The 25674-nt window shown below is 39.2% G+C and overlaps 1 protein-coding gene across 4 annotated transcripts; it reads left to right on the top strand.

Moving 5' to 3' along the window:
• Positions 1–778: 778 nt before the first annotated feature.
• Positions 779–22753, top strand: C5H5orf34 (chromosome 5 C5orf34 homolog). Of its 4 annotated transcripts, none has more exons than XM_027817433.3 (13): positions 779–1058; positions 1573–1800; positions 2293–2382; positions 4252–4916; positions 5802–5903; positions 9014–9137; positions 11108–11199; positions 11510–11579; positions 16035–16205; positions 17906–18000; positions 19587–19667; positions 20999–21039; positions 21758–22753. In XM_027817433.3, exons 2-13 carry the CDS (start codon positions 1606–1608, stop codon positions 21946–21948), a joined length of 1917 nt encoding a protein of 638 aa, XP_027673234.2. In that variant the 5' UTR covers positions 779–1058; positions 1573–1605; the 3' UTR covers positions 21949–22753. The 4 variants fall into 4 exon arrangements, with proteins under 4 accessions (XP_027673234.2, XP_043402320.1, XP_037758685.1 ...); XM_027817441.3 differs by having other exon boundaries at positions 808–1058; positions 17873–18000; XM_043546385.1 differs by lacking the exon at positions 20999–21039 and having other exon boundaries at positions 805–1058; positions 21715–22753.
• Positions 22754–25674: the final 2921 nt, after the last annotated feature.

The raw sequence follows: 25674 nt of genomic DNA, 5'->3' as shown, positions 1-25674 counted from the left end.
ACCCCAATCCCCAGCCCAGGGCCTGCATCCCAGACCTCCTTCCCCCACCCAAACTCCATCCCAGAGTCTTAGGCAGATGGGGGGGGGGGTAATGGAATTTGGGGCAGGGTGGGTTCTGGGCACCACCAAAATTTCTACAAACCTGCCGCCCCTGACTGTGTCCCAGTCCCTGCTCCTGCTGTACATGCTCCCTCACAGTCAGCTCTAGGAACAGCTCCCGCAGGGCCAGGCCTCAGCCCCTCGCAGCAAGCACGGCAGCTCTCTGGTGAAGAGCATGCCCAACCCTGCTTTGCAGAGCCCTCCCCAGCGTGCTGGAACAATTGTTATCCTGGGGGTCCTGAGAGCCACTGAACCAAACTGTAAACTCCGTACCTAACTGAAATCGCTCCAAGCCAAGGGGTGAGCGTTCCCCTCTGCCCCCCTATGTCAAGCAGCGATGGCCACCCCTTCCCAGCGGCTCCTCAGAAGAAGACGCCAGGGGAACGAGCAGGTGCCAAACACTGGAAAGTGCACAATGAAATGAGCCCCCCGGCGAAGGGATGGGCAGCGCCCCAGCAGCTGAGCAGGCCACAACGGGAGGCCGGTCCGCCGCGGCTGGCGCGCCGGCCTTCTCCCTGCGCGCGCGCGCGCCCGCCCGCCCAGCAGCAGCGCGAGCCGTGCAGCGCGCGCCCAGCGCGCCAGGCACGCCGGGCCGGGACAGCCTCCAGGCGCGCGAGAATCTCGCCACCCCCGCGGTGTCGGCAAGCCCCGCCCCGCTACACGAAGCCCCACCCACTCCTCTTCTCATTGGGCCCCGGCTACAGCCCGCCAGAGCCGGCGCCGCTCAAGCGGGGGGCGCTCAGCCAGGCTCGCTGGAACCCCGCGGCGCGGCGCTGCCCGCTCTGCTCCGGCTGCAGTGTCTGGCCCGCCGCGGGCGGCGCCCGGATGCGGAGCGGCGTGCGCCGGGGGCGGGGTTGTGGCTGGCCTGGGCCGTGCTCGTGCGGAACTGCCGTTGAGTCTGTGTGCTGCACTGGGCACGACGCAGCTACTCTCCCCCAAGGTCTGAGTCCTGTAGAAAGGTGCGTGATAATCCCCCCAGTACCCCGGTATAGTGACTGTCTGCGGAAAAGACACCGTGTAGGTCAGGAGCATCGTCCGTGCTCATCCGCTGTCCTGATGATTGTTAATAAGCAAATGATCAGTGTGGTGAAGCAAAAGGCACCTTAACTTAAGCCTGCACTGAGCGTTTCGGCCTTGACAGTCAGCAGAATTAATAGAAGTTTCGATCTTTACTTTCCTCCAGAACTGTTGATATTTGCCCTGGGACATACTGAATCTGTAAACGAAGCTTTAATAAGGGTGGGTTTATGTGTATTCATACATATAAAAAGGAGCTCATGCTGTTTGTTTGGTCTGTGCATGCTATGTAAAGTAAAAACTTGCTCCACCACCCCATGACATGATAGATTTGTTACTTGTGGATCTAGGACTGTACTGTAATCCTTTTTTGTAGCTCTGCTCCTGTTTCATTATTTGTACATGTGCATTAGGTAGATTACCTTTATAGTCTAAGTCTGTCGTCTCTTAATGTAGACTCTCTTCGACAAACATTTTCCTTTTACTGCAATGAAGCCTGAAAGTCTCATGACTCTTTATGAGGATGACTCTGTAGAAGTGCACTATATAGATGGATCCAGACTGCTTCTTTCTCCCTGTGGCTCTGAATTCCTGTTTGAAAAGGCACTTCCTGACTCTGCCCATCCTCTGCAGCCAGCTGAAAGGATTCGCCAAAGGACTCAGTTTGTTATTAGTACCTACCGAGTACGTGAGTTAAATTTCTTTTTCTATGCGATCTCCAAATAGAGCAAAAATAAAGGAGAAGAGCAGGTGGGATAACAAGGTAGTACCATGGCACATTTTTATTCCTTCCATTATAGCAGCAAACCACATAAAAACGTTCTTTAAAAAGGTAGCTGAAATACTGAATGAACTGCCAGTGTTAGCAATCAAAGTAAACATTGTCAGTCAGCTGACATGTTCTTCTCAAATGTATAGAAGTCCATTGTGGGTGGACGATATATCTGGCCCTTACTATTCCGAAAGGCTAAGTAGATATCTTAATGTTGATTGGTAGTTCACACAGTGCTTTTGCATTGTAGAGAAATTGTGATGGCATTGTTGGTTATCAGTGTACAAATAATGCTGAATTCTTAATCGCTATTTTCCTCCCAAAAAGAGGAGATAAAGCAACCACTGAAATGTTCCTACTGCATAGCCAGTTCCATGATAACGTGTCTCATACTTTTTCCTCAGGAGCAACTCCTACGAGCACTAGATTTCCGGAACCAGTTTTGTACTTCCTTGTATTTACCTTCAAGTATCATACCTTCTGAAAGGAAAAATGTAAGTTTTGCACACCTAATAATATTTTTGTAAAATAAACTTCAGTGGGAGTCTGATTCAGTGATTTTTTTTTTTTTTAGTTTAGTTTACTTTCATAGTATGTGTTCATTTTAAGTTTTGATTGGTAAATTAGGTTTAGAAAAAATTGATTTTAAGTTACATAAGAACAACATCAGAATGGCCATACTGGGTCAGACCAATGGTCCATCTAGCCCAATATCCTGTCTTCCGACAGTGGCCAATGCCAGGTGCTTCAGAGGGAATGAATAGAACAAGTAATCATAAAGTAATCCATCCTGTGTCACCCATTCCCAGCTTCCTCCAAGCACAGGCTAGGGACACTTCAGAGCATGGTTTTGCATCCCTACCCATCCTGGCTAATAGCCATTGATGGACATATCCTTCATGAATTTATCTAGTTCTTTTTTGAATTCTATTATAGTCTTGGCCTTCACAACATCCTCTGGCAAAGAGTTCCACAGATTGCCTGTGCGTTGAAGAAACCTATTGTTTGTTTTAAACCTGCTGCCTATTAATTTCATTTGGTGACCCCCAGTTCTTGTGTTATGAGAGAGAGTAAAGAACACTTTCTTAATTAGTTTCTCCACACCAGTCATGATTTTATAGACCTCTATCATATTCCCGCTTAGTCATCTCTTTTTCCAGGCTGAATTACATTATTAATTGAAACTTGAAAAACGATTAAAATGTTTCAAGCTTCAACTAAGATGTATTGTATGCATGGTCTCTACTGCTGAATAATAAAGATATCACTTAACTTTTTTTTTTTTTTTTTAGTTCAATTTACCAGTAAGAATAAAATCCAAGACTTGTTGCAGTACATAGTACATCTTCATTTTGGCATATATCTGGGGTTTAAGGTAGATACAGGATTTGGTTTACTTTGTGTAAGATGTTGGAAACTATTTTATTTAACGTATTTAGTTTGGTAAAAGCACCGAATATTAAAATGATGAGCACAGTAGAAAAAGTTATACAAGAATGTAAGTTGAAGCAATAATCTGTACGTGGATGTAGCTAGGTAGTTGAGGTGTAACTGATCTAATGTCAGATTTTGACACCTTTTTTGCAAATAGGTTTAACAGGTACATTTTCAGGTACCTCTGAAATGTGATAACACAAAAGGTCTAAATTCATTATTATATTTTAAAATTTCCTTCGGAAACATATTCTAGGCACTTCAAAAGAGATCCACCTCACTAAATCACCACAGCTGCTGCCCTGTTGGTAGGCTTGGAAGGATTAGATTTATTTTTTTAAACATTGTTTTCACTGTACACAAACTGAAATAAACATATTTCTATCTATCATAATTGAAATTTACAGATGGGCAAAGTTTTAAAAAAAAAATGCCACTTGAGAACTTCTTAGTTTTTGATTAAAGGATAATTACTTTGTATATTTTGACATCTGATGTTGACAAATTTTGTTTTTAACAGTTAAAAAGCTTTAATTTTTGAGTCCCAGCATCTGTCATTAAATAACTATTGTCTGACCTCCCTCCATGATTTTGCACAACTGTGAAAATTTAAATGGATAAAAATAAAAAAAAGCTTAAAAATAAACTGAAATTATTTAAAAAAAATTCAAATTCTGCCAAGCCTACTTGTTGGCAGTCTCAACAGAGAGGTCAAGGATTAAATGAGCATGAGCATAGTAACTAAATTACTCCTTTAGCACTGGGTATGGTTCCGCTACAACGGGAAGAAGCACACTTGAGAAGTGAAGTGAGATGTCTTATTTTATAGATAAATAGGAACCTTCACTCTTCACCACTGTCACTTTTCAGAAGAACTAAATTCACTTAAAATAGATTTTACTACCTTCTGTTCATTTTCTTCTTTTTAGATTCTTTTCTCTGATATCTCAGAAATCAATTGGCCGAGCCCCAATGCTACTGATGCAGCAGAATGTATGGATAATGGCAGTGTAACAGTCTCATCCTTAGATGGTCATGCTTATCTCTGCATGTCAGAACTGCAACAAGAATTTACTGTGCAGTTTTTATGCAAAGTAAGCCAAAAGTGTGCAGCGTCTTCATCTGTCTCTGAAAAAAACAGCAATAATGAAAACAAAGGTCAGCATGGAAAATCAAGCCGAAGTTTTATCTCAGAAATGTTTCCTAAACAGATGAGAATGGAGAATAAGAAAGAGGAACGTTGCTGGACTATAAACAAATACAGGGAACTGGACAAATCAAAGGACTATTTAAACCAAATAAAGGGACAAGATGAGGCCCCATTGTCTCTTACATGCTGTTCATCTGAATACATGTGGGTTATGCAGCGCTGGTCTGTTTCCTCATATCCAGAAGAATGGAAATACCCTTTGTCCTTGGCATTAATGTTCTATCAGTTGCACACTGATAACATACATAAAACATATGTGAAGAATAAATGCACTAGAAATAGAACTGCGGGATCTGATGTTTTAAAGCAAAGTGAAAAAACAAAGGCAGTTTCTCATCTGCCTAGAGCTTTGCCACTCAGCTGTAGTGCACCACATCTACACAGGTAACAGGAAATGTGTTTGCTTTTTAATTTTGTGTAATATATTACAGTTCCCTAGATCTGAACAGCAGATCTTCAACAGCCTGATTGAATATTAACCATCATAAATGTCTATTTAAAGTAAAACATGTAACAAACACCCTTTTCTTACAAACTTCATGAAATGTGGTATTCATAAGACCAACAATACGTATACCGGTGTAAGAAATTGTAATATCAATCTGAAGAAAAATGCTAAGCTTTAATATTTGGTTTGTTATGGAGAGAGAAGCTCTACTTAAACAAATATGCAATTAATAATGGGGATATTCAAAAAATACATTACAACTACTTTGGGTTTGGGAAAATAATGCTTGGGAAGTTTGCCAGCGGCATGGACTACTTTTTTTTTTTGTTTTAAACTTTATTTTCAGAAAAAGGAAGAGGATGGGAGGGGTGTTGCTGGCTATTCACAAAAACATGATTCGTATTTGATTATAAGTAACTTTTTCCATATAAAGCATGAGCGGGAAAGTAGAGCTGTAACTTAGAAAGTCAGATTAAATGGTAATAATTGAGCAGACTGAGTGTCCTTGAAACAATTTTTTTAAGGGTCACAAAGTTTGAACACTGTCTCTCACGCCAATTTACTCTGAGACCTTTCATTGACCTGAAGAATAATTTCTTGGCTAGTAGGGTGGTTCTCAATTCATCCATTTGCAGTTCCTGAATATGCACTGCTGCTTTATGTGAGTTGAGTATTGCATTTTTTTATATATATATTTTTATCAAAAATTAAGCAAGTTAAGCAAAGATTTCCCTGGCTTCTTAGAACAGTGCAAAATATTATTAATAATACTGATAAACTGCAAACTTACTGCACCTTTTCTGTCTTTGACTTTTGCACAGATGGAGTTTCTGTGACTTCTTTCTACAGAGGAAGCAAGACAGTGAACATAATTCACACCCTCTACTAATAAAAATTGTTTGGTGCCAGGGTATTGTTTACAGGTAAGAAACAAATAATTTGTTCACTTTTGGAAGCTTGTGCACTTCTATGGGAATTAGGCTTTTAAAAGATGACATTTCCAGATTCAAATCCCTATTTTACTTATTGAGGAGTTACATTTAATGTTCTGATCATGTTTCTGCTGTGTTTATCAGGGTTCATTACTCTGAAATAAAACTTTGTAGACTGTGACTGTGGCCATTGTAGTATTAACTTGGGAGTAAACATTTGTCACTGAATTGAAAAATGTTTTATTCAGTCATTTTTTAATTATATGAACTTTTAAAAAGGTGCTTCAGAATTTCCTGTGCTTGAAAATTCTGGGCTGGGTACATATTTTACAAATAAAGTTAGGACTCTGAAGCCACATTTAAAACCCCTAAGTAAGAGGACAGGTGAATTTTTTTTTTATTTTTTTTATTTTTGAAGTCGGGTGGGGGGAGGGGAGTATTGAGCTCCTGTAGCTCCTATGGACATCTGCCAGAGTTTAGGAGTTTGGCTCCTCTGAAAATCATGCTGCTTGTTTAGGGCTAATTTCAGGCAACCAAGTTTTAATATGCTGGTCTCAGTTTCTAAATGAATCCAGATTTAGCAATCAGCCAAACTTTAATATGGACTAATTTGTATAGATTTATATGCAAATCATTTAAAATAGGGCTGTCGATTAATCGCAGTTAACTCATGTGATAAACTAACTCAAAAAAATTAATCGCGATTAAAAAATTAATTGCGATTAATTAAAGTTTTAATTGCACTGTTAAACAATAGAATACCAATTGAAATTTATTAAATATTTTGGATGTTTTTCTACATTTTCATATATATTGTATTCTGTGTTGTAATTGAAATCAAATTGTATATTTGATTATAAATATTTGCACTGTAAAATGATAAAAGAAAAATTTTCAATTCACCTCATACAAGTACTGTAATGCAATCTTTGTCGTGAAAGTGCAATTTACAAATGATTTTTTTTGTTACATAACTGCATTCAAAAATAAAACAATGTAGAACTTCAGAGCCTACAAGTCCACTCAATCCCACTACTTCTTGTTCAGCCAAATGCTAAGACAAACAAGTTTGTTTACACTTACAGGAGATAATGTTGCCCTCTTCTTATTTACAATGTCACCAGAAAGTGAGAACAAGCATTTGCGTGGCAATTTTGTAGCCTGCATTGCAAGGTATTTATGTGCCAGATATGCTAAACGTTCATATGCCCCCTTCATGCTTTGGTCACCATTCCACAGGAAATGCTTCCCTGCTGATGACGCTCATTAATGCATTTTTTTAATTAAATTTGTGACTGAACTCTTTGGCGGAGAGTTGTATGTCCCCGGCTCTATTTTGCCATATATTTCATGTTATAGCAGCACATGTTGTTGTTCATTTTAAAAACACTCTCACTGCAGATTTGACAAAATGCAGAGGAGGTACCAATGTGAGATTTCTAAAGATAGCTACAGCACTTGACCCAAGATTTAAGAATCTGAGGTGCCTTAAAAACCTGAGAGGGACAAGGTGTGGAGCATACTTTCAGAAGTCTTAAAAGAGCAACACTCCGATGCGGAAACTACAGAACCCAAACCATCAAAAAAGAAAATCAATCTTCTGACTCAGATAATGAAAATGGACATGCATTGGTCTGCACTGGTTTGGATTGTTACGAAGCAGAACCCGTCATCAGCATGGACACGTGTCCCCTGGAATGGTGGTTGAAGCATGAAGGGACATATGAATCTTTAGCCTCTCTGGCACATAAATATCTTGTGACGCCGGCTACAACAGTGTCATGAGAACGCCTGTTCTCACTTTCAGGTGATGTAAACAAAAAGAAGGCAGCATTATCTCCTGCAAATATAAACAAACTTGTTTGAGCGATTTGGCTGAACAAGTGGGACTGAATGGACTTGCAGGCTCTAAAATTTTACATTGTTTTATTTTAGAATGCAGGGTTTTTTTGTACATAATTCTACATTTGTAAGTTCAACTTTCATAATAAAGAAATTGCACTATAGTACTTGTATTAGGTAAATTGAAAAATCCTATTTCTTTTGTTTTTTGACCGTACAAATACTTGTAAAGTGAGCACTGTACACTTTGTATTCTGTGTTGTAATTGAAATCAATGTATTTGAAAATGTAGAAAACATCTAAAAATTTTTAAATAAATGGTATACTGTTATTAAGTGTGATTAATCGCGATTCATTTTTTTAATCGCTTGACAGCCCTAATTTTAAAGTAAGATTATTTAAATGCTTCTTTCACATTTGCTGTTTAACTGTCTTTTGATGAGAACTGAAACTTTTTCAAATAGACACTGAAATGAGAGACTTTGGTATTTTGTCCTTCACAGTAGTATAGTGGGAAAGGAAATACTTTAAAGATTCATTCTTTCTCTAGAATATCTGTTTGCCAAATAACAGTGAGCGTGAAATTATTTCTGAACTTTCCAAATGTTTACCCTACATGAGCAGACTGGCTATTAAGGCCCCAGTTCTGCAATTCATTCCACATGTGTTTCCCTGTACCCATGTTAAGCCATTTGGACTTCAGTGGGGCTTTTTGTGGACGGAGCACACTGCACACCCAGATTAAGTTGGAGAATTGGGCCCTGGTCTAGTCATAGATCACATAATATTATGTGATCATGTAATGAAAAATCCTGTATCATATTAAAATAACTATATGCAACGAAGAGGTGGTAAGGTTGCTAAGGTAGCATTAAATCTGAATTTCCTGTCTCTTGGAGGGTTTAATCAGAACTTCCCTCTAATGTGGACGTACACCTCACTCCTCCATCATTGCTATATTTCATTTCCATTACCTGTGGATGAATTATGTTTTTATGGGATAGCTACTTATATTTAAGAAACTAAAAAAAGGCTCTCTCCAATTTTGTAAAAACATAAAGCTAAGCTTCCTTTTTAAAGGGGAAAATAAAAAGTAAGCAATAAGAATACTGTTTGGGGAAACAAGGAAATAACTTTTCATGTGGTGGCTTTGGTGAAAGGATGTGTATTCACATCTAGTAAATTTAAAAAAAAAAATTCCCTTTAAATGGCAATACTGATAGTTAACAACTTTTGTGTTCTGTCTTCTGATCTCATAGGCTTATCCACGATATTGAAAACTTTATAGAAATTTATCCTGGAGATGGATCAGTTTTCAAGTCAGAAGGAGCATTTTTGGGAAACTATTTTACACATTATTCAGTTCACAAAGAAACAAGACAGGTGGGAATCGCACTACTTAAAAAAATCAAACTGTTTTACTACTTGAATACTACTCTAATTTTCCATTCAACGTTATCAGCATATTTCACTTTAAGAAACTGCTATAACAGGACAGGTTTCAGAGTAGCAGCCGTGTTAGTCTGTATTCGCAAAAAGAAAAGGAGTACTTGTGGCACCTTAGAGACTAACCAATTTATTTGAGCATAAGCTTTCGTGAGCTACAGCTCACTTCATCGGATGCATGGACAGTTTGTACTAAGACATTGTTCTAGTTTAAGTCACACTTTAGTATTTTGCATGAAAGTTACACTGAAGATTTTTCAATAATGTATTTTTATCACTTGTGAATTAGAGAAAAATCTGGTTAGAACATTTATCTCAAAAACTCAAAAAAGTAGGTATTGTGATCCCATATTCTCCATTTTTTTTCTCTGTTAAGATTTTTCCCGTTAAAAACTTCATTCTTGAAATTTAATTTTTTTAAATAGCATCAAATGTCCAGAGTGTCAATTTTAAGTGGTAGCTCTCAGTTCTTAAGCTCTCTTACTAAATTCTGATCTCCTTTATTAAAACGAGACAAATAAAAGAGGCAGTGTGGTGCAGTGGACGGGACCTACCAGACCTGGGTTCTACTCCTTGTTCTGTGACTGACTGACCTACTTATGTTTGGACAAGTCACTTCACCTCTCTGTCTCTGTTTTCCCTCTCACCCTTTCTTTCTTATCTATTTATTTTAGGCTCTGCCCCAAAGAACATATCTCAAGTATTTGTACAGTGCCTAGCACAATGGGTTTGGGGATATCCTGATTTTTGCTGGTGCTGCGATAGTATAAATAATAAAGGGGTGAGTGGAAAAGAACAGAAAATACAGGAAAATGCAGCTTGTGTGTCTAGGATGCAGTTCAGTTGCTAAATGACCACAGGTGGCACAGCAAATAACTGAGTTGGCAACTGCAGACTCAGTAAAACCTCCACAGTGAATCAGTTTATAAGATGGTCACAGCAGAGTGTTGCAAAGTGTAACTTGTTCTGGCTGTCTAAACCAGGCTCTTAAAATGAGGCACTTGAAGGGGGGCGGGATGGAAATTGACTCACAGGGTGTGTGGATAACATGAACCTTAAGTTCACATCTTAGGAGTTGCTAAGAACACAGCCCTAGAAATAGTTATGTTTGGTTCTATCTCCTTACTTGGTCTGGTCAGAATATCTTTCAAAATCAGATCATAGGAATTTAGCATCACAGCTGGGCCTTGGTGAAAGGCCTTGGTCCAAGGGGATGACCATGACAGGATGCTTGTTTGATGTGGTGGTGGTGATGCCTCCTCCCATGCTGAATAAGATGTCTGGTGTGCCTCAAAAAGAACCATTCAAAATAGGGGCGGCAACTTTCAAAATCTTTTTATTCCATCAAAATTATCCAATCAAAATAAGTTTCTAATGTTCCATAGAGGCGATATTGCTTTGTTTTAAGATTTCGGTGCATTGTCATGATAGTTTTGTAACCTCACCAGGTCAAGGTATATTCATTCATTCCGTTTATATTTTCTTTGACTGTTCCCTGCTTTCTCTCAATATTTTATTTAAAATGTTGACTCCCTTGCCATCTTTCAAGCACTTTGGATAGTTTAAGAATTTAAAGCAGGGTAAGGTTCCACACAACAGGTCTCAAAACTGGTTCGTTACTTGGAGTAGCATCACATTTACAGATGATAGGCCAAAATGTGCCCTCATAAAAGTACTCCGTTCCTGTTTAGTCTGTGCAATTTTTGTACTTACGTCTGAGTGTAGGACATGGTCTAATGAATATGACTGCCCTGTAGCTTTGAAAGGATATTCTTATTCGTCCTTCAGCACAAACATGCTGCTATAACAGTTCACTGGGCGAAAAAATGCCCCAAACTTGGTATCTTGCTAGTTCTTAAATACCACAGTATTTATATATAAGTCCTCTATTTTCTGTTATGTTCTAGAGAGAAGAAAACATGTATTCAGCAAACAGTCTGCCTCCAGATACACCAGAAAGTCCATACTCCATCTGTTCCATTATTACCCAGGCAACCAGGTGAATTATTCCTTTTGTTTTATTTTTGTTATATGAATTGCTCTAGCCCTTTGGAAGGGCATTCAGTAACAAAGATGACAAATAATAATTACCATGTTGTTCTAGTTAGACTTCAACTATAACTGTGAGTATAAGAAATAAAGCAAATTAAATTATATCAACAGTACCAGAAAAATATATAAACATAATGAAATTAGGTTACAAAATAGACCCTTAATAGTAACTGTGTGTAAATGAAGCTACAGTAAGTAATTGTGCAGTGCAGCATGTTTTCTGCATATGAGAGATGTATTTTTTTTTTCCTTCTCAGAATTCTCCAGTACTGTTACAAGACTAAACTTTCATTAACCCATAATTACAGTATCTGCTGCTGGAGAATGGTATGTAACTGAAGACTTGTAACTTGTAGACTTGTAAGTATGTTAACATTTGAATTGTTAGCATGTGTTTAGTAGGGTCTATAGACAGCTTCTGGGTAAAAGAGAGGTGGTGTTGGAATTAGTAATAATATTTGAAATTCATAATATTGATCTGGCTAACAACCAAACACTAATTTAGCCATAAATTCCTTTATTAAATCCAAAGGCCATATGGTATTTACACCATTGCTCTAAACATGCCTAATAAGCAACTTACTATGTCTAAACAGTACAAAACATTGATAAGCATTTGATCAAGATACTTACAAATGAGCTAAACCTGTGGGTGCTTAGACCCATATTGGTCAGCTTCAATGTGGTCAGGCAGGTATTAGCAATGAAGTAAGAGTTTACTTTTTATACCCTTTAACAAACAAGTAATGTCATTGCCAGTTACTGACTTCAGCTAAAAACCAAGTTGAGACAATTCCCCCTTATTTCTAGTCTTAATCCAGATAAGAATTAGACCCTCCTTTCTTCCCAAGGCCTTTCCTTTCATACCTTCTCCCTCCCACCCCCAAGCAGAACAGTGGGAAGATTTGGACTTGTTTCTTTTAAGACAGTTTTTCTTTGTCTTGTTATTATAGCTCTTTATTTTATTAGTTACTTTTGAAACCATACATCGGGGTGGGCAAACTTTTTGGCCTGAGGGCCACATCTGTGCATAGAAATTATATGGCAGGCCATGAATGCTCACAGCATTTGGGTTGGGATGTGGGAGGGGGTGAGTGCTCCGGCTGGGGGTGCAGGCTCAGGGGTGGGGCTGGGGATGAAGGGTTTGGGGTGCAGGAAGGTGCTCCAGGCTGGGACCAAGGAGTTCAGAGGGTGGGAAGAGGATCAGGGCTGGGGCAGGGGGGTGGCTCAGGGGTGCCGGCTCTGGGAGGCACTTGTTATACCAATAATTTAAAAACCAGCAGGATCTTATTAAAAGGGAAAAAGGCAAAATACCACATTTTATTGTGAATACAGAAAGAATCATAGTAAGCAGTTAGTTATAGCTATAACATTCCATTCAATCTCATATTTATTCACACATTCATTCATTCATACACACACACACAGAGGTTCTGCAAGGTTGTTATCATAGTTACCAGCCTTAGAGTTGCTCATGCCAAGCCACTGGCTGGGTAGCCTGGACATGAGGAGGGAGCAGGGCCTTGTCAGATGCTCATCGATATGCTCCCGGAAGTTGGTTTGCAGAATCAGACCCCAAAGTTCTCACTTCCTAGAGTCCATTTTTATAGGAATTTCTTCCTATGCCAGTCTATAGGAATTGCTTCATCATGCTGTTGCTGAATCAATCAGCAGATAGCACATTCCTGACGGCTCCGTGCTGCTAGATGTTATCTTGTTCTTTGGCTCTCCCATTCTTGAGGCTGTTGGATGGATTCCAGTCTGCCCTCCGGGGGTCCTCTGGTTATTTCCACTTGACGCCTTCTTCAGCCGATGGACACTGGATTCTTAGGCTGGCACCTCCCTGATCATTCAGTTATTATCCACACCAAGCATCCATCCACATACATCCTCTATCTCTATTTTAATCACAATTGTTAATACAACAAAAGGGCAGAGAGTCTCTGGGTGCTGTTTCTGTTACAGAGTATTGCTTTGAGTCTCTCTCTGTGTGAATTGCTTTGAGAACAGACTCTGTCTTAGAATGTACTAATGCAATTAGCAGCTTGCAAGTTTCACACATAGAGGGAGAGAAACAGTACCAAAAACCAAGAGACCTCCTAATTAGTAATACGCTGGAATTTAAACTATGGGGAATCAAACTCATTTGTGATTTTAATACAGAACTTCTTTAATATGATCCAACACACTTACCTCAAGTAGTTCCTGGAAGCAGTGGCATGTCCCCCCTCCAGCTCCTACGCGGAGGCACGGCCAGGCAGCTCTGCTGTGCACTGCCCCATCCGCAGGCACTGCCCCTGCAGCTCCCATTGGCCAGCTCCCATTGGCTTGGGGCGTGGCAGCATGTGGAGCTGCATGCATAGGGGTCCTGGCTGCCCCTATGCAAAGGAGCCGGAGGGGGGACATGCTGCTGCTTCTGGGAGCCATGCAGAATGGCCCATGACTCTGGTCCCCGGCTGGAGTGCCGGAGCGGGACAAGCCCCAGACCCCACTACCCAGCGGGAGCTCGAGGGCCAGATTAAAACAGCTGGCAGGCTGGATGTGGTCCGTGGGCCATAGTTTGCCCACTCCTGCCCTACAGCCTTCCCACACTACAATACTAATTATTCTCAAGGCCTTCTTTTACTTGCTGTTTGGGGGCTTCTTTATAAGAGACACACATAGATATCTATATCTATGATCCTGAGATCAGCACTAATCTTTTACCTTCTGGATTGCTAATTTGTGAAGTGGTGCTCTGCTTCTCCATTCTTTGTTGGTTAAGTCACACCTGTAACCAAACTTAAGATAACTTTAATTCTTTCGTGTTACATGTATTCTACAGGTGGGTATAAGCTAAGAACAAAGACCTAGGACTAGCTGGTGGGGCCTGAACCCTCTGAATGTAAGGGGATGTCAGCAAGTCAGAGAGCAACATAAAAATGGCCAAAATGGGTCAGACCAAAGGTCCATCCAGCCCAGTATCCTGTCTACTGACAGTGGCCAATGCCAGGTGCCCCAGAGGGAGTGAACCTAACAGGTAATGATCAAGTGATCACTCTCCTGCCATCCATCTCCACCCTCTGAAAAACAGAGGCTAGGGACACCATTCCTTACCCATCCTGGCTAATAGCCATCAATGGACTTCACCTCCATAAATTTATCCAGTTCTCTTTTAAACCCTGTTATAGTCCTAGCCTTCACAACCTCCTCAGGCAAGGAGTTCCACAGGTTGACTGTGCGCTGAGTGAAGAACAACTTCCTTTTATTTGTTTTAAACCTGCTGCCCATTAATTTCATTTGGTGGCCCCTAGTTCTTATATTATGGGAACAAGTAAATAACTTTTCCTTATTCACTTTCTCCACACCACTCATGATTTTATATACCTCTATCATATCCCCCTTAGTCCTGGTCTACACTGGGGGGGAATGATGTAAGTTATGCAACTTCAGCTATGTGAATAACGTAGCTGAAGTCAACGTACTTAAATCGACTTACTGTGGTGTCTCCACCGCGGTGAGTCAACTGCTGCCGCTCCCCCGTCGACTCTGCCTGTGCCTCTCGCAGCACTGGAGTACAGGAGTCGACGGGAGAGCGCTCGTGGATTGATTTTATCACGTCTAGTCTAGACTCGATAAAATCGATCCCCGTTGGATCAATTGCTGTCCGCCGATCCAGCAGATAGTGAAGACATACCCTTAGTCTTCTCTTTTCCAAGCTGAAAATTCCTAGCCTCTTCAGGGACCCGTTCCAAACCCCAAATCATTTTAGTTGTCCTTTTCTGAACCTTTTCTGATGCCAGTATAATGTTTTTGAGATGAGGGGACCACATCTGTACTCAGTATTCAAGATGTGGGCATACCATGGATTTATATAAGGGCAATAAGGTCCTCTTTGTCTTATTCTCTGTCCCTTTTTTAATGATTCCTAACATCCCGTTTGCTTTTTTGACTGCCGCTGCACACTACGTGGACATCTTCATGGATAGTTCTCTGATGACTCCAAGATCTTTCACCTGATTAGTTGTAGCTAAATTAGCCCCCATCATATTGTATGTATAGTTGGGGTTATTTTTTCCAATGTGCATAACTTTACATTTATCCACATGAAATTTCATTTGCCATTTTATTGCCCAATCACTTAGTTTTGTGAGATCTTTTTGAAGTTCTTCACAGTCTGCTTTGGTCTTAACTATCTTGAGGAGTTTAGTATCATCTGCAAACTTTGCCACCTCATTGTTTACCCCTTTCCCCTTCTCATTTATGAATAAGTTGAATAGGACTGGTCCTAGGACTGACCCTTGGGGAACACCACTAGTTACCCCTCTACGTTCTGAAAATTTACCACTTATTCCTACTCTTTGTTCCCTGTCTTTTAACCAGTTCTCAATCCACGAAAGGATCTTCCCTCTTATCCCATGACTACTTATTTTATGTAAGAGCCTTTGGTGAGGGACCTTGTCAAAGGCTTTCTGGAAATCTAAGTACACTATGTCCACTGGATTCCCCGTTGTCCACATGTTTTTGACCCCCTCAAAGAATTCTAATAGATTAGTAAGACATGATCTCCCTTTACAGAAGCCATGTTGACTTTGGCGCAACAATTTGTTTTTCTGTGTCTGACAATTTTATTCTTTACTATTGTTTCAACTAATTTGCCCGGTACAACCAGGCAGGGAAGCAGGTTACTGGTGTCTCAATAAAAAAGCCGCACTGTGAATCTGGTACAAGTTTAATATTAGTAATAACGTAATTTTAAATATAGTAAATTTTATTTTTTCTTTAACACTTGGTTCACATTAGATACCAGGGACAGATGGAAGAGAAATGCTGCCAGTTCCGTTGCATGAAACAGTTATTCCCAATGTGGGAAGACTTGTTGCATATTCAGATAATAAAGTCCACGCTCTGTTTTGTGATGGGATGACCCTGAATATGGTTTGGGATTTCAGCTCTTGCTGTGGAAGAACACAGGTAATTCTCAGAAAGATTTTAAAAACAGCTATTCCCCTGTTCCTATCTGAAGGTGGTGTTAGTTAATAAATGTGAAGTCTAGGGAAAGTTTTATATTTGGTTCTGATAGGCATTAAAAAGCAAATTGTGCAGTTGGGGAGCCTCCATCTGCCCTGAGTTTGTAAGTCACATTGGTTATACACTGGTTCACTGTCATGAGCTGGTAAATTGATATTTCATCTAGTTAAAAATCTGACCTTTCCTTATTTGCCACTATTGATATATTGCCAATACTTTAACAAGGGGGAAACTTTTTCTCCTTTAGCCTATAATGACAGCCCTTGTCTCAAACCATAACTAAGGAGAGAGGCACTGGTACTTATAAGTTTGTTTGCTATTATGTGAATTTTGCTGGAACTGTTTATCCTTGAAAAATATACTAAGTCTTGATAGTATAAGAGTGCTCAACTTTTTTTTTTGTAATTTGAAATGGAGTTTGTTATCTCAGACGATCATCTCCTCTCAGAAAAAGTGTTAAAGTAAAAGGATGGGGTGTAACTTCACTTACATTTACAAATTATGTAATATTACCAACTTTACAAAAATGAGTAAATCACCAAGACTGACATGAAGTCCTGTTTACACTGGACAAGGAAACCATATTAATTCCCTCTAGCAAGCCATACTTAAGCAAGCTTACTAGACCAGTACTGATCGTATCTAAAGGCATGTGAGCTGTAGCTGGTTAGTTCTAGCTGAGAGCATCATTCTTGCCCTTGTTTTGCATCCTCTAAGAAATTAACAAATATTAAACACATTTCCCAAGCACACTTTTATCTTAATTCTTACAAAAAGGAGTGTCAAACTTTTTATATTATTTTTTTGGCATTAAATATGTCCTTTATCAGCAAATATTATAATAATGCAATATATGCTTCCTCTGTGATAAGTGACATGTAGAAATGGGATTCCATATTTATTTTGTAAATCAATTCAGTTTTCAAGGAAAAAATACTACTGCTTTTTTTTTTCCTGAGTGTCAAGTTGCAAACTCAGCGTTGATGGTGAGACTGAGAGTTGCTATGTGATTTCTAGTTCATGCATCATCGCTGGTAATAAAAGACTTGCCATTGAATGTTTAACAGTTCCACAGATAATGCTTGAGCTTGGGGAAAGAATCCAACTTACTCTTCTGTAGCTCTGTTGCGTTAGCATGTTAACTGAAGTAAAAAATACTTGGGGGTTGGGGGGGGAGCATTAGCAGATGTGACTAGTACATGCAGAGTAAGATTTGTTACGAAATGATGTTTCGTTTGTATGAAGTTGCTACTCTAACAATAACAGAACTTGAGGATCAAGACAAATCTATAACCTCATTCTACGGATGAAAGCAGAAGGAATTAAAAATTCTGAAAGACTGGACATTTCTTCACATGGGGTCAGACAGGAAGTGAAGGGGTTGAATTTTCCATTATTCTCAGACAGCACATTGAAATCAGTGTTTGGGCAATTCTTGGAACCAGGAACTCCCAGTTGGTGGTGTTTCTGTGATCATGCCACCAGACCACACCTTACATCCATAGCCAGATACAAACGTTTAAGTGAAGCATTTGCAGATATTTCTCTTTGAACTAGCATATGTTGTTGCTGTTGTTTAAAGTAGGTATACTTCTTTGATTCCACTGCAGAACAGTGATGCTCTTTTGTCTGTCTTTTCCAAGATAAATCAAGGTGCTACCACAGGATGGTGTAAAGTAATCTGTCCTGATGGGGCACAGCAGCTAATCCAGATAAATCATCCTGGACTTTATGAAAGGTACAGATGATGCAAGGAACAAATTTAACAAATTCAGGAATTCAGTAAAAGTTTTTTGTGTCAAGAAATGTAAATAGTTGAATGTGTTTCTGTAAAACAGACTGTGGAAAAGGTTGTACCTGACTGACTAGCAAAGATCTAGATTGCACAGCTCAGGGCTTTAGACAGTTAATTTGATGGGATAGTCACTTATTAATTTAATCATTTTTCCATCATTCTGAATAATAGCTATTAGGAGGTGAGGGAAGCAAAGCCTGTCACCTGAGGGATGCACTCAGGAGGGACTGCCATGGGGTCTAACTGTGTTTTAGTTTTAGTTGCTGGGGGGGGAGGGCTCAAATAATGTATCCTAAGCAAAAGGGCTAGGGAGAGCACTTCTTTGCTGAGGTACACCTGATATCCACAGCTACTTAAAGGGTTCAAAAAGGTTGCTTAACTTAAATTCTCTAAGAATTATTTTTATACAAATATTAACACAAATTTGATCAGACAGCAATTCTTGAATTATTTTAATGTTAATTTTCTTGTATCACTTCCATAAATTTGTTACGGCCAATCCTACTCACCATGATGACACAAATAGTCTAACTGAAGTTAGTGGGACTGCTGTTGTGAATATGCAAACAAGAGAAGCAGGACTTAAGCCCTTAGTTTGCTCATTGGCAGGCAGTTGTATTAATGATGCATATAACAGCATGTTGTTTTTCTAAAAGAAAAACCATGTCCTTATCCATTGTTTCTTGGACAGCTGCTTAGGGTGTTCAGATGCTGCTATGTAATATCTTACATTTACGTAGCTCTTCTCATCGTAAAGATTATCCAAGTAACTTGACAAACCGTGCACGCCATATATTATATATAACAGAAATTACTTGATCACTGAGATGCAACCAAGTGGACAACTGGCACACTTCGCAATATAGGAGTGGGGAAACTGTGGTCAAGGACAACCTGTATTCTTACGAAAATTCCTGTGGACTCTTTAATATCCATGCAGAGAAGACAATACCTCAGTTTTAAAGTTGCATTCAAATCACATGCATATCAAACTGAATGGAACTTAATTCATGGAACTCCTGTATTATGAAGTTTAAGGGCTGAGTTGACCATATAGCATTCAAAACTCTGGTTTTTGGTTCCAGTGAGTTTGGGCATATCAAATCTGATGCTTTAGACCACTAAACTGTCTTTCTATCTCCAGTATCTAATCTTCTCTTCTATCACCTGAAACTCTGAAGAGTGTTTCACAAGCAACAAATTAAATGCAAAGTAATGTTCCTTGTGGTTTTTTTAGACATCATAAAATGTACTCAGTTGTACGGTAAGGTTCTTTTCATTTATATATGGGATTAATAAAAGGAAAAATTTCTTCACTGGGTAATCGCTTACTGATTCTGGAAGGTTTCTTGTTTTCCTCTTTTATCAAATTCACATAAGAATATTCTGGAGGTTAGCTCTATTCTGTTCCATTTCCTACTCCAGATTTATTGTTTAATGCTGTCAGTTTTCTGTTCAAATTTAATTAAGGGGTATTTGTCTGATCTAAATTATTATTTTCTTTTTTATGAATTGTCTTCTGAATACAGATACACTGAAACAGTAGTAGCATGGTGCAGAAGTTTGAATGATGATGAGGGAGAGACTCTTCCTGCAACTGAGAGAAACTGGTACTCATCACATATAACTTGCTATTCATAGTATAGAAGGAAACCACCAAAGTTTTAAACCCTAAATATGACATACTGCATTTTTTTAAAGATGAAAAATTTAAACCCCTTTATATTTCATGACTCCACATAATTTTTCTTACAATATTTTAAACTATACAGGCAGCTTGTGTTTAAACAGAGGCTTGTTCCCTCATATCTATTTTCTGTTTCTGTATTGAAGCCATAATGCTGAAGCTCTTGCCAAAGCAGAAGACAAATATTAAACAGTGTTTTGACTCTGTTGCAAGATCAAACAGAGAAACTGGGCTATGAGAGAATCATCCTTATTAAAAAATAAAATATGTCCATAATAGCATAGGAAATCCAGAAAATTCTAGTCCCAAAATATATGCTTCCTTGTGACAGTTTACTATGAAAAATTTATAATCAGAAGAATATTTAAATTCTGTGTACGCTCCCATCATTTTGGGAAGTGCTCAGATAGCATGGTAATAGGCACTAAGAACACAGATTATAAATATGTACTTTGAAGGATAGGTGCTGGCTTTGTACTCCTCCTGTTGCTAAAGTGTTTGTTTGAATAATCACTATTCTGACCCCACAGGAACACATCTTGTGCTTCTACAGAATCTGCAACATTAGTGAAAGGGACTATTTAATCATATTTATGTCTGAATTATTTTTATGAACTGTTACAAGTAACATCTAAAATTACTACCTCAGAGATAGTTAAGGAAAAAAATCTTTTATTGTTTGCTTTGTGCACATCACAGGATTTTATATAAGCAGTTTATGTACAGTTTTCCCTGTGTGTGTGTCTCTTACACAACAATAGAGGAAACATTTTTATTTTTTTTTAAATAGGGAAATGTGATCACAACTCCACAGTAACTGGCAGAGGGCTTTAGGGGCAGGTGTAGTACTTCCAACTGACTTTTTAAATTAACTAGACTTCTAGCTGTGTCCTTTTTGATTAATATGTAAGCTATTCCCTAGCACTGTGCTGATATTTAAGAATACTGGTACACCTATATAATTTCGCATTAAAAAGCTCTAGATCGATTGAATTAAAATTGGTGGAGGAGAACAGTCTCAAAGTAGAGCCCTCATCCTGTAAACAATTGCACATATTTAACTTTATTCACAAGCAGTTCCATTGACCTCAAAAATATGAAGTGGGGGGAGGAAAAAGCAAATCATTCTTTTACTTGCACAGGTCATCTATAAAACTGCATAAGGAAATAAAATCATAAGGGCAAAAGTAGACATGAGAAATTTTTCATTATCTATCCTGCTATATAAAATTTTTTTAAATTTTATTTTAACAGGTCTGTGGTTGCTGAACTTGAGAAAATACATAGATTTAACTGTATCCTTTCAACAAAAATTTCTTTTAGCATATTTTGAGTGCTAAATGACCGTGTCCCTTTACTCCTTTTATTGAATAGGTCTCTACTTTCAATGGTTACTATTTTTTTTTTTTTTTTTTTTTAAAGTTTCTGCCCAGTTATTTATCCTAGGCCTGCTCCCCGTGTCACACCACTGGAAACTCCAAAAAACTGGCAGAACACACAGAAATTCTCAAAAGGGAATAGCTCTGTTGTTCAAACTTCTAAATTGTATCTTTTTATTAACCTTTTATTGTAAAGAGGAGTGATGTATATGCCTTATCTAGTCCAAGTCAACAAAGTTATCAAGTGCCTCAACTTTGCTCCATTGTTAAGCCAGCTGAAAAAAACCTGTTACTTCATATACTCAAAACATCATGTAATTATCCCTAAATTTACTTTAGCTTTTTAACATGCCTTGTTAATTCCTTTAGACTGCACAATCTGATATCTTCCTTGATGGTTTTTCTTTTAAATATGCTTTGATATATACAGGAAAATATTAATTTAATATAGATATTTGATTGAAATAAGATGCGGACATATTAAAGAACTTTCACATATTTGATTTCATAGTTTTATTTATTGGTTGCAGGATGCATTGGCAATTGAGAACCATGGTTAAAATATTTTAAAATAATTTCTTTAATTATTAGAGGGAAGACCAAACAGAAATTTCCTTAACAACGCAACTGCTAGTCTTACTGCAGAACAGCAATGTTCCAAACAAGACTTCGTCTATGAAAAATAATCCATCTCATATTACTGATAGACAACCAGAAAACAGTTTACCTGAGGATATTGGTGAAAAGAGCATCTCAGAGGCTTTGGAAAAAACTTCAAAAGTCATCCAAGATATTGAATCTCTCCTAGCTTCTTCTGGGAAGTGACACTTGAGCAAGCACTTGAAAGACAGCTTTATTTAAATGTTTATGGGCTCTATCCTGCAGTCTTGTGCATCAAGTGGGATTTTTGGGTGTTCAAGGAATGAAAGGTCAGGCCCTAAGAGCTGTACTTTTTGTTCTGAATAATTGACTCTGTCCTACTGTAACAACAGAATTCTAATATGCCATACAAAGGATAGAACAGAAATGAGGTATATTTATGTAGTCTGGTTCTATTTACAGGTAGGGCTTGAGTAAAAGTGCCTTCTTTAATAGAAATTAAATGACAATGCATGTTTGTAAATTACAACATACATACAGAATTGTTTTAAGCAGTTGTTACTGGTAAAATAACTGACTAGGCTATCATAATCTGGTTAAGCAATTTTTAAATTTGAAAATCTTTTTTTAAGAGATCAAAGGAATATTTAAGATGGCCCCTGAACTATTTCTGCTCTATACTTTTACTGTAAAATACTATTTTAAGAACGTCTGAAAATAAACCGTTGTTTGTTATTCATTTAATATTTCCTTATAGTGCCTTACCTAAAACGAAAATGTTTTGTTTAAGTTATCATACTTATACATACTGTAGATAAAGAAGAAGTCTTCTAGAACATCTTGTCTGTTCCTAACCTTATCAGCCAATACTACTATACAGGATTATTCCCTCCAGGATATTCTCTGCTGCTTTAACTAGTCTTGTGTTAAATTACTAATGAAAAGAAGCTTGCACTACCAATTATTTCCAAAACCCACAACACTCCAATAATTAATAAAATACTCTTAACCTGCTTGTTCATGCTGAAAATTGTTTGTTTTTTTTAGCATTGATACTTTGGAGCATAATGGTGGAGGTGTGTGTAATCTTCCTGAAAAGGAATTTGGGAGTCCCTGTCATGCCCTATGAATCAATCTGCAACCAACTTTAGTATTAGTTTAATTTCAAGAAAAGAAAAAAAAAAAACTCTTAACTTTGAAATATTAAACCTGGGGCTTGAAGTTGTTTTTTTTTTTTTTTTTTCAACTAATAGTACTCATCTGTAGATGATGTAAAGAAACTGGAAAAGATCCAGAGGTGAGTGACAAAGCTCAAAGGGATAGAATGTAAACCATATGACTAAAGACAGAAGGAACTGGATATGTTTAGTCTGAAAAAGAGGAGATGAAGTGGGGACAAGATATCAGTCTTTAAATAGTTAAAAGGCTGCCATAAAAAAGATAGAGAAAAATTGTTCACTCTTGTTACAGAGTGCAGGCTCAGAGGCAATAGGTTCAAACTGCATCATAGCAGATTTAGATTTTCTGCGTGGACTCCTCCTAACGGTCAAAATGACAAACTGGACTTCTACATAGAGTGCTTCCGCAGACGTGCACAGGCTGAAATTGTGAACAAACAGCATCACTTGCCCCATAACCTCAGCCGTACAGAACACAATGCCATCCACAGCCTCAGAAACAACTCTGACATTATAATCAAAGGGGCTGACAAAGGAGGTGCTGTAGTCATAATGAACAGGTCAGATTATGAACAGGAGGCTGCCAGGCAACTCTCCAACACCACATTCTACACGCCACTATCCTCTGACCCCACTGAGGAGTAGCAAAAGTAACTACACCATCTGTTCAAGAAACTCCCTGCTACGGCACGGGAACAAATCTACACGGACACACCCCCGGAGCCCCGACCATGGGTATTCTATCCGCTACCCAAGATCCATAAACCTGGAAACTCTGGATGCCCCATCATCTCGGGCACCAGCACTCCTACAGCAGGATTATCTGGACTCTCCTCAGACCCTACGCTACTAGCACTCCTAGCTATCTTTGAGACACCGCCAACTTTCTGAGGAAACTACAATGCATTGGTGATCTTCCTGAAAACACCATCCTGGCCACCATGGATGTAGAAGCTCTTTTATACCAATATTCCACATGAGGATGGACTACAAGCTGTCACAAACAGTATCCCTGATGAGGCCACGGCACACCCGGTGGCTGAGCTTTGTGACTTTATCCTCACCTACAACCATTTCAGATTTGGGGACAACTTATCTTCAAGACAGTGGCATTGCTATGGGTACCCACATGGCCCCACAGTATGCCAACATCTTTATGGCTGACTTAAATCAACACTTCCTCAGCTCTTGTCCCCTAGCGCCCCTCCTCTACTTGTGCTACATTGATATCTTCTTCATCATGTGGACCCATGTGAAGGAGGCCCTTGAAGAATTCCACCTGGATTTCAACAATTTCCACCCCACCATCAACCTCAGCCTGGACCAGTCCACACAAGAGATCCACTTCCTGGACACTACAGTGCAAATAAGTGATGGTCACATAAACATCACCCTATACCGGAAGCCTACTTACTGCTATACCTACCTACATGCCTCCAGCTTCCATCCAGGACACATCACACGATCCATTGTCTACAGCCAAGCCCTAAGATACAACCGAATTTGCTCCAATCCCTCAGACAGAGACAAACACCTACAAGATCTTTATCAAGCCTTCTTAAAACTACACTACCCACCTGAGGAAGTGAGGAAACAGATTGACAGAGCGAGACAGGTACCTAGAAATCATCTACTACAGGACAGGCCCCATAAGGAAAATAACAGAACTCCACTGGCCATCATGTACAGCCCCCAGCTAAAACCTCTCCAGCACATTATCAACAATCTACAACCTATCCTGGAAAACGATCCCTCACTTTCTGACTGTGGGAGACAGGCCAGTCCTCACTTACAGCCTCCCGACCTGAAGCAAATACTCACCAGCAACTACACACCACAGAAACACAAACCCAGGAACCCATCCCGGTAGCAAACCTCGTTGCCTACGCTGTCCCCATATCTACTCTAGTGACACCATCAGAGGACCCAACCACATCAGCCACACCATCAGAGGCTCATTCACCTGCATGTCTACTAATGTTAAAAATGCCATCATGTGCCAGCAATGCTTCTCTGCCAGGTACGTTGGCCAAACCAGACAGTCCCTACGTAAAATAATAAATGGACACAAATCAGATATCAGGAATGGTAATACACAAAAGCCAGTGCGAGAACACTTCAATCTTCCTGGACATTCTAAAACAGATTTGAAAGTAGCTATATACTCTAACAAAAAAACTTCAGAAACAGACTTCAAAGAGAAACAGCAGAACTAAAATTCATTTGCAAATTTAACACTATTAATTTGGGTTTGAATAGGGACTAGGAGTGGTTGGCTCGTTACAGAAGCAACTTTGCCTCTCCTGGAATTGACACCACCTCATCTATTGTTAGGAGTGGAGTACATCCTCCCTGATCAAATTGTCCACTTTTGAGGTAACGCCCTTCTCCATGTGTCAGTATATTTATGTCTGCATCTGTAACTTTCTCTCCATGCATTAGGCTACAAAAGCTTATGCTCAAATAAATGTTAGGCTTAAAGGTGCCACCGGACTCCTTGTTGTTTTTGCAGATGTAGATTAAATCTCAGTTAAATTTTTCTTAAGTACGCTAGGACAATGGAACAAACTGCACAGGGCAGTTAGGGAATCTCCTTCCCTGGAGGGGTCTCAGGAGCAGGCTGGGCTGAGCCGTCTGTCTTGGATGGTTTAGACACAACACAGGCTCCACCTTGGCAGGGGCCGGGGTTAGACTGACTGAGCTTTAGGGGCCTGTCTAACCCTGTCACAAGCTGCTGTTGCGTTTCAGGCAGGTGTCTGCGGCCGGAGCACAC

The sequence above is a fragment of the Chelonia mydas genome, chromosome 5 (genome assembly GCF_015237465.2).
Source record: "Chelonia mydas isolate rCheMyd1 chromosome 5, rCheMyd1.pri.v2, whole genome shotgun sequence".
In the NCBI taxonomy this organism is placed as follows: Eukaryota; Metazoa; Chordata; order Testudines; family Cheloniidae; genus Chelonia; species Chelonia mydas.
This window is presented reverse-complemented; position numbering and strand designations above follow the sequence as displayed.

Coding starts and splice junctions, on each gene's coding strand:
- C5H5orf34 (XM_027817441.3), top strand. CDS start 1,606: ATGAAGCCTGAAAGTCTCATGACTCTTTATGAGGATGACTCTGTAGAA. Junction 18,001..19,586: donor CATCCTGGACTTTATGAAAG/GTACAGATGATG, acceptor TTCTGAATACAG/ATACACTGAAACAGTAGTAG. Junction 19,668..20,998: donor CCTGCAACTGAGAGAAACTG/GTACTCATCACA, acceptor TTATTTTAACAG/GTCTGTGGTTGCTGAACTTG.